Genomic DNA, 13,437 nt, shown 5'->3' with positions numbered 1-13,437 from the left:
CTCTGCCTGCGCGCTCGTCTCTCACTCCTCGCAGCCTCTCCTCCCCCTCCCAGAGGAACGCTTGGCAGCCTGGGGCACACACAGCCGGCAGCGCCCAAAGGCGAGTGCACGCACGCTGGCGCCGGGTGCGGGAGGCTGCGTGTGCCCCACGCGGGTGGATGTGAGTGCGTGTTCACGGAGCGCAGCGCAGGCGGCGGGCGGCAGGACTTCGCTCTGGACGGTGCTGTGGGTTCCCTGGGTGTGTGTTTTGAGTTTCTGTGTGTGTGCGTGCCGTTTCAGAGCCGCCGGTGCGTCCCAGGCGTGAAGGAGGGGTCGGGGACGAGTCCACAGCTCTCTGCCTGGGGTCCTGTGCACTCGCTGAGTGAGGCCACCCACCACCAGCACCCAGCCCCAGACCAGACCCTGGCATGTGTGGTCCTGCCTTTGAAGCGAGAAGTCCAGCGTCTGCTCTGAGTGGCCACGGTAGCCCACTCCTCTGCCCCCGTTCCCTCAGCGCGGTCTTCCTGACACGCACCCATCATGTGGCCTTCCCCCTGGTGCCTCTCACTACCCACCTGGCGGGTGGGAGTTTCTCCTAAGCTTAAAGCTTTCCAGAGAGAAATCACAAGAGCAGGCCGCACCCCATCTTCATTTGGCTATAGATAACTCCATAAGAGCCAGGAAATCATTCCTATCTCATCTGAACCCCTGCTGTAGCTTTCCAGTTTATTTCCTCTTATTCTGTCTTCTGTGAAAGAAATCTAATGGCTAAGGGCCCAACACAAAACAGTTTAGCTGCTTAAAGCATCTGTAGAATGTATGATCTGGAATTTGAACTCAAGACTTGTAACAGGGCAAAGCCTCTTCCATCAAATTGAGTCCTACCTGGAACTCTGGCAGGAACCACCTTAGGATTCCTTAAACTTCTCCTCCTTAATGACCACCTACTTTGGCATGGGGGAAAATCCTATATAAACAGAAAGTGGAGATGTATTCACTAACGAATCCATGATCCCAGAATGTGAGTCTAATTTCAAGAACTCTGGAGGTTGGAAGGAGGGGTGATAAGGAAAAGATATGTACTCCATTCTAAATATCGGGTGGAAGCTCCCCTCTTCCCAAGCAATGGAGGAGAAAAGAACAGAAGTGGCAGCGTGAAGAGTTCCAACATAAAATGATTGCCTTCTAGGCAATTAGGTTAGGTCAGGCCTTCAGACCTGACAGGACAGAGAAGTATCAGCAGAACCAGCTCCCAGGAAATACAGAGGCAGAAGGAGAGAGCAAAGTCAGAGATGCAGAAAAAAGCAGAAAGAATACTGAGACTTCAGCCTCTCTGGCCGTCTAACTTCAGCACACACCGTTTTCCCCTCCTGGCCAGTGGAACTGTCCCAGCCAAGACATAGATGCCTCTGAGATCTGACTCCTACACAATCCAGCTCTCAAAACTTGAGAGCAATCACCTTCCTTATCAACTGAAAAAGAATGGGCTGGAAACCATAATTCTTTTTTTTTTTCTTTTTTTTTGGCTGCATTAGGGGTCTTTGTTGCTGCGCGCGGCTTTCTCTAGTTGTGGCAAGCGGGGGCTACTCTTTGTTGCGTTGCGCTGGCTTCTCATTGAGGTGGCTTCTCTTGTTGCGGAGCATGGGCTCTAGGCGTGCAGGCTTCAGTAGTTGTGGCTCACGGGCTCTAGAGCACAGGCTCAGTAGTTGTGGCGCACGGGCTTAGTTGCTCCGCGGCATGTGGGATCTTCCCGGACCAGGGCTCGAACCCATGTCCCTTGCATTGGCAGGCAGATTCTTAACCACTGTGCCACCAGGGAAGTCCTGGAAACTATAATTCAAAAGAACTGCAGGGCTTCCCTGGTGGCGCAGTGGTTGAGAATCTGCCTGCCTATGCAGGGGACACGGGTTCGAGCCCTGGTCTGGGAAGATCCCACATGCCACGGAGCAACTGAAACCGTGAGCCACAATTACTGAGCCTGCGCGTCTGGAGCCTGTGCTCCGCAACAAGAGAGGCCGCGATGGTGAGAGGCCCGCGCACCGCGATGAAGAGTGGTCCCCACTTGCCGCAACTAGAGAAAGCCCTCGCACAGAAACGAAGACTCAACACAGTCATAAATAAATAAATAAAAGAACGTGAATTTCTTTAAAAAAAAAAAGTATTAGAAGAACTGCAAAATAAGATTACAGCTAAAGAGCTCTAATTAGGAAAGTAGGATTAGAGCTAAGGAGCTCCCCAAATTAGGCAGGTATTTCAAGTAGAAGAGGTGGGAAAGAGGCAGGAGATGTACTTCCCGAGGGGTCTCTCAACGTTTCTTGTCAACACAGTGGCATATCCCATCCCTGCCCTCTCAGGCCCCCAGGTCCTAACCCAGTTTAAGAAAAGGAAAATTCACTCACTCACACACACACACACACACACACACACACGAATTATTCATGAAAGATACTTCAGAGTCCATCTAGTCTCATCCCATCCATTTAACAAATGAGAAACTAAGCCCGGAAAAAGTATGTGGTCCCACAGAGTCGGTGACAAAGCCAGGGCCAAGTCTCCTAAACTGTTTCTAGTGCTTTTCTGTTCTGTGGCTCTCTTTCTCTTTCTTTATCCCCGGCTCTGGCATTTAACCTCAACCTCATCCCTCTTGTTTCAATCCAATCCCATTTCTGCCTTACCCTACCTCTAGAGAGATAAGAACAGGGTATGTCCGCGGCATTCATAGGCTCAAAAGACCACCACCGTTCTTCTCTCCCTGTCTTTTCCCCTTGTCCTCCACCCCCAGCTTTCCCAGGCTCCTTCTGCCCAACCTCATCCCTCTCTTTTTCAGCTTCCAAACTGCCTCTGCCCCAGAGACCCTGCCTCCTCACTCCCCTAACCCCAGCCGACAAGCTTTGAGTTTGATAGAGACCAAAAAAAAAAAAAAAACAACGATGCTTTGGCAGCGGGTGGCGGTGATGGCTGGATGTGATCTGCCTCCTACAGGAATGCTATTTAAAGGGGCAGCCTCACAATCCTCTCCCTCCAAAGTGACAAGAGAAAAGCCTGCTCCTCAATCTCTCCAGAGCTGCAAACTCAGCTCAAGTTAACTTCTGACTTCCTCAACCTGCACCCTGGCCTGCTGCTTCTGCTTCCTAGTTAGGTGGGAGGGAGAGCACTTGACAACTCATCGAGGTGTGGGGGCTGAGGGGGGATTCATCCTCATCTCCTTTGATGACAGGTACTTAGGAGGAGCAGGAGGCCCTGTGGGGTGGAAGACTGGAAGAACACTCGTCCCCCAACCGCGTGAGTGCATTTCACCCAGATGCCAGCTTCTTCTCAAAGTCAAACTTTGTTGGAGGAGAACTGATCTAGGCAAGAGGATCTAAGGTGAGGGAAGTCTTGTCCCTAGCGGGGACCTCCTTCCCTTCTGGGTCCCCGTGCGCAAACCACATTTGTTCTTTTCCTCCCAGGCAAAGTGCCAAAGGGTGAGATCCCCTCGGCCAGGCCCCGGCACCCCCTGCACATGAAGGCTGCCCTCACCCACCCACTGGACTGAACAGCGTAGTGGGGGAAGCACTGTTTTTACTGCCCAAAGGAACGGAAGCTCCTCTGCAAGCATCTCGCCCCGGGTCTGGTGGGAGGGATAATTCTATCTCATTGCCGCAAACAAGTTAATGGAGATTTTAATGAAAACACTGCACTGATGAAAATGCTGAGGCTAGAACCTACTCTCTGCCTGTGAGACAAAACAATCGGGGTCAGAATTTCTCCTTGATAATTCATTCTGCAGTTCCTTTTAGGCCTACATAAAGCGAGCTGGGGATCTGAGAGCAGAAAGCAGTTCATCGTTGATTGCACCCCAGACTGTAAGAGGTCAGAGACCCTCCTGGCCAAGGAAGTAAACTGCCTAAAATGCCTATGGGTCCTGTTACCTCATCTGTCCTCCACCTCTAGACAGTCACCTTTTATTTCAGGTGGTAAAGGCCATATCTCCTCACCTTCTCCTGTTTTTGCTCATCCTAAGGTCTCTGGATTCTAACAACTAAGTCTTCCCAGATGAAGAGGCAGTCGGGGCAGGTAGAAAAGGTCTAGGACTGAATGTCATATTTGGGTCCCAGTTCCAGATGTACTGCTAAACATGTGACCTTCATTAAGTCATTTAACATCTCTGAATCTGCTTACTGGCCTGAAATAGGGAAGCCTTCCCTGGCTACCTTGCAGAATTGTCTTAAGGATGTGAGAGCACTTTGAAAATTTTTATGTGGTAGAGAAGTGTGTGTGTGTGATTATATGTTTATAAAAAGATATTATGTCATTATTACAGATATTATGTCTACCCTCTATTCCCCTGCAGCAACTTGTCTTGCTGTTCTCCTTTAGAAAAGGAGGACAGATTTGTGTTGCCAGGGGTTAGGGAAGGGGAAGGGGGTTGCAGGAGGGACATAAAAGAACAATATGAGGGGTTCCTTTTTTTAATATTTATTTATTTATTTATTTGGTTGCATCGGGTCTTAGATGTGGCATGTGGGCTCTTCTTTGCGGTGTGTGGGCTTCTCTCTTGCCTTGGCACGTGGGGCTCAGTAGTTGTGGCACACAGGCTCTCTAGTTGTGGTGTGAGGGCTCTAGAGTGCATGGGCTTAGTTGCCCCGTGGCATGTGGGATCTTAGTTCCCCGACCAAGGATCGAACCCGCGTCCCCTGCATTGGAGGGCAGATTCTTAACCACTGGGCCACAAGCGAAGTCCGAGGGGGTTCTTGCAGTGATAAAACTGTCCTGTGTCTTGACCATGGTGGCGGATGCGTGAACCTACATGTGATAAAGCTGTACAGAGCTAAATACACACAATGAAACGAGTATTGGGATTGATAAAGTGCTGTTGGCAACTTGTGATTAAAAAAAAGATGTAAACATGAAAAAAAAATCCTGGTTATGATGGCATAGTATAGTTTTGCAAGATGTTACCTTTGAGGAAAACTGGTAAAGGTACATAGGATCACTCTGTATTATTTCTTACAAGTGCATGTGGATTAACTATCTCAATAAATATTTTAATTAAAAAAAAGTTATTATGTCTACCCTCTATTCCCCTGCAGCAACTTGTCTTGCTGTCCTCTGAGAGGCTCCTCTTAGCGATTCCACATGTATATGGAAAAAGGATCTCCCAGCTCCTCAACGAGAAGATCCCAGCAGAGATATAAGAGGGAAAGGGTAGTTGCTCAGATATTTCTGAGCTTTCTCTTCCTCATCAACTTTGCCGTCAGTCTCAGTAGGCCTGACCCCGAATCACTCCTTAGAACATAATGTCCTTTCCATAGCACAGAAGGACAATTCGCTGACGCACGAAGCAGGACCCTCTGATGTTTCTATCCTAAAGAGTAGACAACTGTTGCTAAGAAAAACCTGTGTATTGATTATGGCTGCCAAGTTTAATGCGTATTGACTAAGCCTGGGTCTCGAGAAATAAAGATCAAACACACAAATATCTAAAAATAGCTAACAAATAGCTTTAATGAACTCCCATGGATTTCCTGAAAACCAAAAATCGCTTCCCTTTTATCATGGAAGTATAGACATGACCCTAATTAATCAATTAGTTAATTATATTTGCCCATTCCAACCACTCTAGACTTGTGACATATATGATCTGTTGCTCCAGTCCTCCCTGGCACTGGGTGCACAGAAGTGCTGGATGGGGGCCACTGTTTCCTGCCACGGAGTTAACTAAACCTAGTTTAGTGCTATCTTGAATGCCCTGGGCTTTGTGACACTTAAATTCTAATTAGTGCAGAAAAGGGCTAAGCTGAAACAGCTTGTACTCCCTCAAGTATACCTACTCTCAGGGCCCTGTAACCTAATGAGGTCTATGAAATTTAAGATCTAGAAGAGAAATCCCTGCCTGGAGCAACAGCTGTACCCAGGATGACAAGGGGATTTGGGTTAAGTTAGTCCCTCCAAACAGGGGGGAGAATACCCCCAAATACTACGTGACAGAAACTCACACGACACTGGTCCAATTAGTTGTCCTGTGACCTACAATTAATCTAGACTGACCCTCTGCTCTGGGTTGTGGCGATGTCAAGGAAAAGCAGGAGGGGTTAAAGTTAAACAGATGAGAGGACTTAACTGGTTACCTACAAGGTGTGGTAGGGCAGGTGAGGGGGGTTTGGGGCAGTGAAAATCTCTCAAGAGCACCTCCTCATTGCCCCTGCAGGCTGCAGAGCTGGAAGCAGAGCAAGAGACTCACGGCTCCTACAAGAGCTCCCACAAGGGAAAAAGGGGTTCCTTTCCTACTACTTTGCAGTAGGGGCAGGCCGAACGCTTGCTGAACACATTTAGAAAAGGAAGAGAGGAGATAATCATCCTAATGAATGTGCAGGAGACAGAAGCAGCTCCAGTGGGAGGATTATAGGCTCATTATGGTTTAATATGATGATTGATCATCTCTGCCTGCCAGCTTATCCTATAATAGTGATGAAGGTCGAAGAGACCCATGCCAGTCAGAGCTCAAGCTCTAGTCCCCAGAAGACAGAAAACATACTTGTGTGTCAAGATTTTTTCATTGTAAAAATTCATACCCGTGGCCCCAATCCCCTAACTTTTTTCCATTAAAAAATCCTCCACTCCCCGCCCCAGTGGGCCCCACTTCTCTATGATATCTCAGCCCTGGGCTGTTCCCCCATATTCCTCTTCACCAACTCTGGCTGATCCTCTCTCTAGTGACCCCACCCCATTCCCACCCTTTGAGAAAATAGCCACAGTTTCCAGTGCAGCATGGGCTGAGGTATGTCCAAGGGGCCCTTCAGTGGGTACTGGCCGACACTCGGTTCAGGTGGAAGGCCCGGGATACCTCCCGATAGGCATTTCGAAGCAGGACATATGGGAAACAGGACTCCAGCATGTCCAGGGTCAGGAAGGAGGATTCCTCCACCACCTGGAAGAGAAAGGGCCAAGACAGATGAGGACCCCAGGTAGGGCATACCTCAGTGACACCCTGTTCCTCTTCATTCAGTTCCCTGGGCCCTCTGGGGTGCTTAGAGTTACAAGTGAATGGGGTTCCCAAGGCACTCTCCCCCCCGTTCCTCCCACACTTCATTCCACTCTAGGAAAGCAATGTGGCCTCTTCAGCTCCATTATAATGGCCTCTGTGCCCCTCCTCAGGGTTATATAAAGAGCTCAGAAGCAGAAAGCAGGAAAGAATCACTTCTCTAGCAACGGAAAAGCTCCCATTCTCTCCCATTCTGGATGCTAAAATACGTGGGTGAGCAGCACAGATGCAGGTAAGGATGGATAAAAGAGCTAACGACAAAGCTCTGCAGAGAAAGAAACAGTTGCCACTACAGGCCAAGAAAGAGGGGTCTGGAATCCACACGGGTCCTCTTGTGCTGGGCCTCAGTCTCCTCCCTCCCTTAGTGCAGTGCTTGGGGAACAGCAAGGATGCTGCATAAAGGAGCAGGCATGATTAATTAGTTTAATTAGAAGCCTGTGTGCTGCGGTAATCCCTGCAGCCCGCAGAGCCAAGCGGAATGATAGATGGAGATACCTGGGTAAGACGGAGGGAAGCGGGGCAGGGGGATAGTAGCGAAGAGCAGCACAGCCTAGCGTTGGGCCAGAGGACCCTCTTCCCTAAGGAAGGAACAGGGTGTCTTTCCTTCGGTACTCTCCTCACCCAGAGGGCCCCCTTCCCTAAGGAAGGAACAGGGTGTCTTTCCTTCGGTACTCTCCTCACCCAAGAGGATGTGGGACTAAAAACACACTCTGGAGAGAAGTGTCCCATATCCTCTGGCAGTTCACACAGATGGGCCTTCCCAATATGTCTGGTGTTTCAAGTCCTGAAAATTCACTCAGGGAAGAGAATCTACCGTCTCTACTCTAACATGTCTCTCTCCTTGAAGCCCTTTCAAGTTTTAAAATTTGTAAGATACTGCAGTTCTCAAACCATGCACACACAATACACACAACAGCCTCAGAAGAGCAGACACCACAGGCTGAAGGAAAGGAAATCTGCCCGTAAAACTGTAGCTCTGATCTTGGGCTGGATGACAGAAAGAATTTCTTGCTACACACAAGACTTTCAAACCTTAAGCCAGGAGAGAGATACGATCTCTTTTCCAGGACATGACCCTTGGGTACGGGGAAATGAGTGGTGGCTTCAAGAAGAATCCACTTGCCCAAGACTTCTAATCTCCGCTCTATTAAGCACAGAAAATCACAGGGCTCCTAACTGGAGGAAATTCATGGTAGTGGAAACAGCCCTAGAGTGAAGGCCAAGAAATGGGTTCTAGTCCCAGATCTGCCCATATATTCTGGGGGAGACCTTGGATGTCATCTTTGCCTCCCTCTCACCTATGAATTGTGAGGACTGGATTAACTGCCAGCATCTGATCTGGTTCTGACATCTAGGATTCCATGATTCTATGAGAGAGTCATTCCTTCCCCCGTGACACCCAAGCCAGGAGCAATCTGACAATAGTGGGGGTGGGCACTGTCCAGGCTTGACAGCCAAGACAGAACGACCCCACGGAGAGAAGTGCCTGCCCAGGATTTGGGGCTACCTGAGTAGCCTCTTAACTCAGAATACAGCTCCTTCCCTTCAGACACTTCCAATTTCTCTGTGGAACCATTAGCATTTAAATTGCTTTGCAGCAGCTAGGCCCTCTGTCTCTTCCCTCCTACAAAAAGTGCCTGGTCCTAGCTCTGTTCCAGCCACTCCGCAGGCCTGTGATGCCATAAGGGGCAGACAGCTTCCCACACTTTGGGGCGGGGGGAGGGGGGACTCAAAGCAGAGGGAGGAGACAGCACTGAGCGGCAATACAGCATCACCTCCAGCCTCACAGAGGTGAAACCTGCCCAAGGGAATGAACAGGCGTGCCTAAATCATCCAGAAACTAAACTAAGCAGCGGAGAGAGGGGACTAACATTTATTTAGCCTCTCTTATGTACTAGGCACTTTTATACATACTGTCTCATGAATCCTTGCCCCTCTATCATAAAGATAATTGCCCACTTTCATGGCTGAGGAATCAGTCTCGGAAAGGTTACTTAACTTGCCCTAGGTCCCACTGCTCTGAAGACTGTGCTCTATCTAGCATACTACACTTGCCTTCCCTCTGCCCTCCTTTGCCTCCTGTGCCTTCTCACCCCTCACCTCATCCCACCCCCACCCTCAGGTCCATTCTCTTCTCTTCTCCATCATAATCCTTAATCAGCCCAACCTAGGCCTTTTTCAAGCTGGAGAAACTGAGACACAGATACCACTCAATGCCTGTGTATTTAAAGAAGGAGACCCAGGGGGAGTTCCAGGCTTGCCTGCCCCTAATATTTGTCGGCCTGGCCAAGAGTACAAATGGAAGCCCATATACCATATGACTAAATAAATCAGACAAACTATTCTTCCTTGTGACCTTTGCAATATGTAGTCGTCTTTCAATATTCATGGGGTACTGGCAGGGGATTTGTTCTAGGACCACCCCTGGAACTAATTCAGGGGATTCAGATACCAGAATCTGTAGATGCGCAAGTTACTTATATAAAATGGCATAGTACTTGCATATAACCTACAATATCTTCCCATATACTTAAATCATCTCTAGATTACTTATAATACCTAATACAATGTAAATGCTTAAATAGTTGCTGGTGTGGGCAAACTGAAGTTTTGCTTTATGGAACTTCCTGGAATTTTTTTTTAAATATTTTCAATCCACGGTTGGTTGAATCCATGGCTGAGAACCTGTGGATATGGAGGGCTGAGTGTACCTTTACAGTTTCATGGAAGACAGGTTTGAATTAAGAATTCTTAGACCCCCCAGAGTTCTGCACCAGAATAGGGGGAAGAGAGGGAATCAGCCTCCAGCCTGGCCCCCTTGTCCTCCCAGCCCCAGTGTGGGGGATCTGTATACACACATAAACTTCCTGTCTGCACATCTAAACTCCAGCCATACATTCCGTGGGCTCTAGAGCACAGTCTGCCTCAGTAGGATGGACTTGAAGAAGCTCAGCACAAGCCCTACAGGTGGGCTGGAGCTGCTTAGCAGAGAATTCTGAGGCCCTAGAAATCTTTAGTGGGGGCTTCAAGGTGGGGCACAGGCTCCAGGTGGGCATGTCCTCTCCCTGTAGGCCAGAGGGGGGCCACTTAAACCCAGGGCCCCAGACAGGAGCCCCTGCTGTCCACGTCTAAGTGCAGCACTAACCAAGGGAATCAAACTTTAGAGCAAAAGAGTAAGCATGTTGAAGAGGGAAACAGGGTCAAGAGGAAAAGATTTTTTAAAAGTTAATTGGGTCAGAGTTCCCAGAACTTTCTGCCAAAGTAGGGGAAAGGCCACAGCTTGGGAAGACAGAAGAGACAGCAGGAGCTGTCTGATTCATGGCCCACCTGGCTCCCTGCCTTACAGCTTTTCAGCTAAAATCCCATCCCTCCTCTGAGCCCCCCTCCCCCTCCCCCAGTTCAGCTGTGTGCTACTCAGCACCTTCTTCATGGTACTCTTAAGAACAAGAAATAGAGCGGTAGGAAGTGGTCAAGTAAAACCAAACATGTACTGGACAGATAGTTATGGATGAGGGACACAGTTGCCCCACCACGTCAGACTCAAGAACACTGCAGGGAAAGGGGCCCAGTTAGCTAGGGGCTGGGAAGACCCTGTCCTGCAGAGAAGTCCTCGAAGACTCTACTACCTTGGGATTACAGGACAAGTCTAGAATGTTAGCCAGAACGTAAGGCCTAGACCTCCTCAGGCAGAATTAAGTTCTTAGTTAATGCTTTTGGGTGATAACAATGGCTGGGAGCCAAGGACCCTAAAGAGGAACCTCCTTCTGGCCCTTCCTCTAAGACCAACTTACACCAGATACATACCAAGCGCATGAGCAGAGAAATGGATTCCCGATTTCTGGTTTTAAGCTTGTCAGTCTCCTGGCCCAGCTGCAGGAGGCTGACGGAAGCTACCTGTAAGGAAAGAATTTGTAAGGAAGAAGATTTTTATGGTCAGAGTAGGACAGCCTCAGACTACAGAAGTCAACAAGAGATCAAGGAGGTGAGTTAAGAAGTGCTGGGATGTTCCTGGAGGCTCAGGGTGGGCAAGCAGCAAATCCCCCAGGTTTCAGAGATGCACACTGCCTCTAAACTAGCCAGTGCAGACAACAGGAGGTTGCTGGGGATGCTGGAGGAGAGGCTGCAAGGGGCGAAGAAAGAACCTGCAGCAGAGGCAGGTAATACTGTATGCCAGGAGATTAATCTCTTTTCCTAGGCGGCCTCCAGACACCACTGTCATCAGACTGTTTACAGCTGACTCCCCACCCGACCAGAGACAGAGCTGGGCCTCTGATTCAGACACAGTGTTCTTGGTATTCTCCTCCTGTCAACTCCCGAATGGCTGTCCTCTTCATTCACCTTCAGGCCCCCAACAGATCAAAGAGGGAGAAAGAAATGTCACTAATTGCATCCCAGGCCCAGGTTACCTGTATTTAGCAAACAAAGAGGGTAAAAGGGGAAAAGTGGCGGCGGCAGGGGTGGCAGGGGGGGAGTCGGGGGGGGTCGGGTGATTCCCTTCTCACTCCATCTTAGAGATCTGGTATGAATCCTCTTTCTATCCAAGATGCTCAGAGCCCAATTTGTGTGCCTGTTGTCCCAGTTTAAATAGAGACCCTCTCACTAAGCTTCCAAGTCCCTGGCATGTACTTCTCAGGTCAAGAGTGTGATTCCCTAGAGCATATGATCTACTGTTTCCTCCTAAAAGGAGACAGATAAGGACCTAGTTTTTAAATCAGGACCATGCTTTGCAAAAGAATAAGCTCCCTATTGCTGAGAATGCTCAAGCAGGCAGTGGGTACTGGACCATGTTTCAGAAGTGTATGGAGGGGATTCCTCCATGGAGTATTTAGAATGGGAAGCTCTGGGGCCTCTTTGAACAAAGGAAAGAGATTACTTATTCTGTGATTTTCCAGAGGCAAAACTTAGATCAATAATGATAGCTACAGGGAGTCAAACTTTGGCTAAAAAAAATTTTAACAATTTTTTTCAAACAAATTGGACATAACCGATAGTAAAATCAGCTGCTTGATTGTAAGTTCCAGTCCCTAGAAATCTAGACCAGTGATTCTCAAAGTAAGATCACAGGATGGGCAGCACCAACATTACCCGGGAACTTGTTGAAAATGCAAATTTTCCAGCCCCACCTCTAATCTACTGAATCAGAAATTCTCCAGGTGATTCTGACTTACAATGAAGTTTGAGAATTTGAAAAAAGCTTGACTTTTTATCAGTATTAGAGTTGAAAAGGGCCTTATAGATTATAAAACTCAGCGTCTCTCCAACTTCACTGTGCATCTGGTCTCCTGGAGACCTTGTTAAAAACAGAGGCCTGGACTCACCCTAGAATATTCTAATTCAGTAGGTCTGGTGTAAGGATCAGAAATCTGTATTTTAACAAATTCCTCAGGATAATGTAATGCACACCAAGGTAGTGAATCATGGATTCAGTTTAATCTTTCTATTTAATAAATGGGAAAACTGAGGCCCCAAAAGTTTGGGTCTTCAGAGATCACACAACTGCTTAGTGGCAGATCCAAAACTAGAACTCAGGTTTGCTAACTCTTAGTCCAATGCTCCTTCCAAGTATTTGGGCAGAGGCTGAAATACCAGCTGTTAGAGAATCTAGAAGAAACCCCTGCCTTTCACAAAGTGGCCTCTCACTACTTAATGAATAGGATGGGAGGTTAGGCTCCAAGGCCTGCTCAACAATAACTGTCTATGGATTTAAGTCAAACCAGTTCCCACCAGACTTTGCAATCGTCCATTCCTTATAACGTATATCCACTCACCACCAGAAATTCCTTGAGGTGAGTTTCAATGTTCTTGTTGTAGAGGGTGAAGAGGGCAGCAGACACCTGGATGATGGCTTTGGTCAAGCAGTGAATATTGTTGCTGTAACCTAGGTTATTATTGACAAAGAGGGAGAGAAAGGAAAGGAAAGTGAGCCACCCCAGGCGACCCCAGCTGGTAACTTCTCGTTTTTTCAGGCTGGGCCATCCCTATTTGACACCAAAAGGACTGGAAGGCATTTGAGGATTAGGAGAAGGATATTCCTATGTAATTTCACTGGAATTGAATTTTAGGGATAGTTCATTCTCGAGTGCTTTTTGAAACAGAACTTTACATCTGAGTCAGAAGTCTGTGTTTTCCAGATAAATGTCTCCGTCTCATCTCCCGACCCCAGGACACTAACCTAAACTGCACTGGTCCCTCAAACCTACTCCTGGGTTTCCCTGGTGGCGCAGTGGTTGAGAATCTGCCTGCCAATGCAGGGCACACGGGTTCGAGCCCTGGTCTGGGAAGATCCCACATGCCGTGGAGCAACTGGGCCCGTGAGCCACAACTACTGAGCCTGCGCGTCTGGAGCCTGTGCTCCGCAACGGGAGAGGCCGCGACAGTGAGAGGCCCGCGCACCGCGATGAAGAGTGGCCCCCGCTCACCGCAACAAGAGAAAG

At 48.5% G+C, this 13,437-nt stretch overlaps 1 protein-coding gene and 1 long non-coding RNA gene across 3 annotated transcripts in view; one reads left to right on the top strand and one right to left on the bottom strand.

The window, feature by feature from the left end:
• Positions 1-18: 18 nt before the first annotated feature.
• On the top strand, positions 19-4,866 carry LOC309609537. Of its 2 annotated transcripts, XR_014233477.1 has the most exons (3): positions 19-238; positions 3,197-3,345; positions 3,429-4,866. It is a non-coding gene; the product is annotated as an uncharacterized lncRNA (long non-coding RNA). The 2 variants fall into 2 exon arrangements; XR_014233478.1 differs by having other exon boundaries at positions 3,197-4,866.
• Positions 4,867-4,990: 124 nt separating this feature from the next.
• The window catches only part of NCKAP1L (NCK associated protein 1 like), a 42,925-nt gene continuing 34,478 nt past the window's right edge, over positions 4,991-13,437 (bottom strand). The window contains exons 29-31 of the mRNA XM_082350908.1: positions 12,772-12,881; positions 10,808-10,897; positions 4,991-6,889 (exon numbers count right to left, since the gene is read on the bottom strand). Of these exons, the coding sequence (XP_082207034.1) occupies positions 6,758-6,889; positions 10,808-10,897; positions 12,772-12,881 (332 nt within the window). The 3' untranslated portion in view covers positions 4,991-6,757. The remainder of the gene's footprint in view (positions 6,890-10,807; positions 10,898-12,771; positions 12,882-13,437) is intronic.

The sequence above is a fragment of the Balaenoptera borealis genome (assembly GCF_965194805.1).
Source record: "Balaenoptera borealis genome assembly, chromosome: 13".
NCBI lineage: Eukaryota > Metazoa > Chordata > Mammalia > Artiodactyla > Balaenopteridae > Balaenoptera > Balaenoptera borealis.
This window is presented reverse-complemented; position numbering and strand designations above follow the sequence as displayed.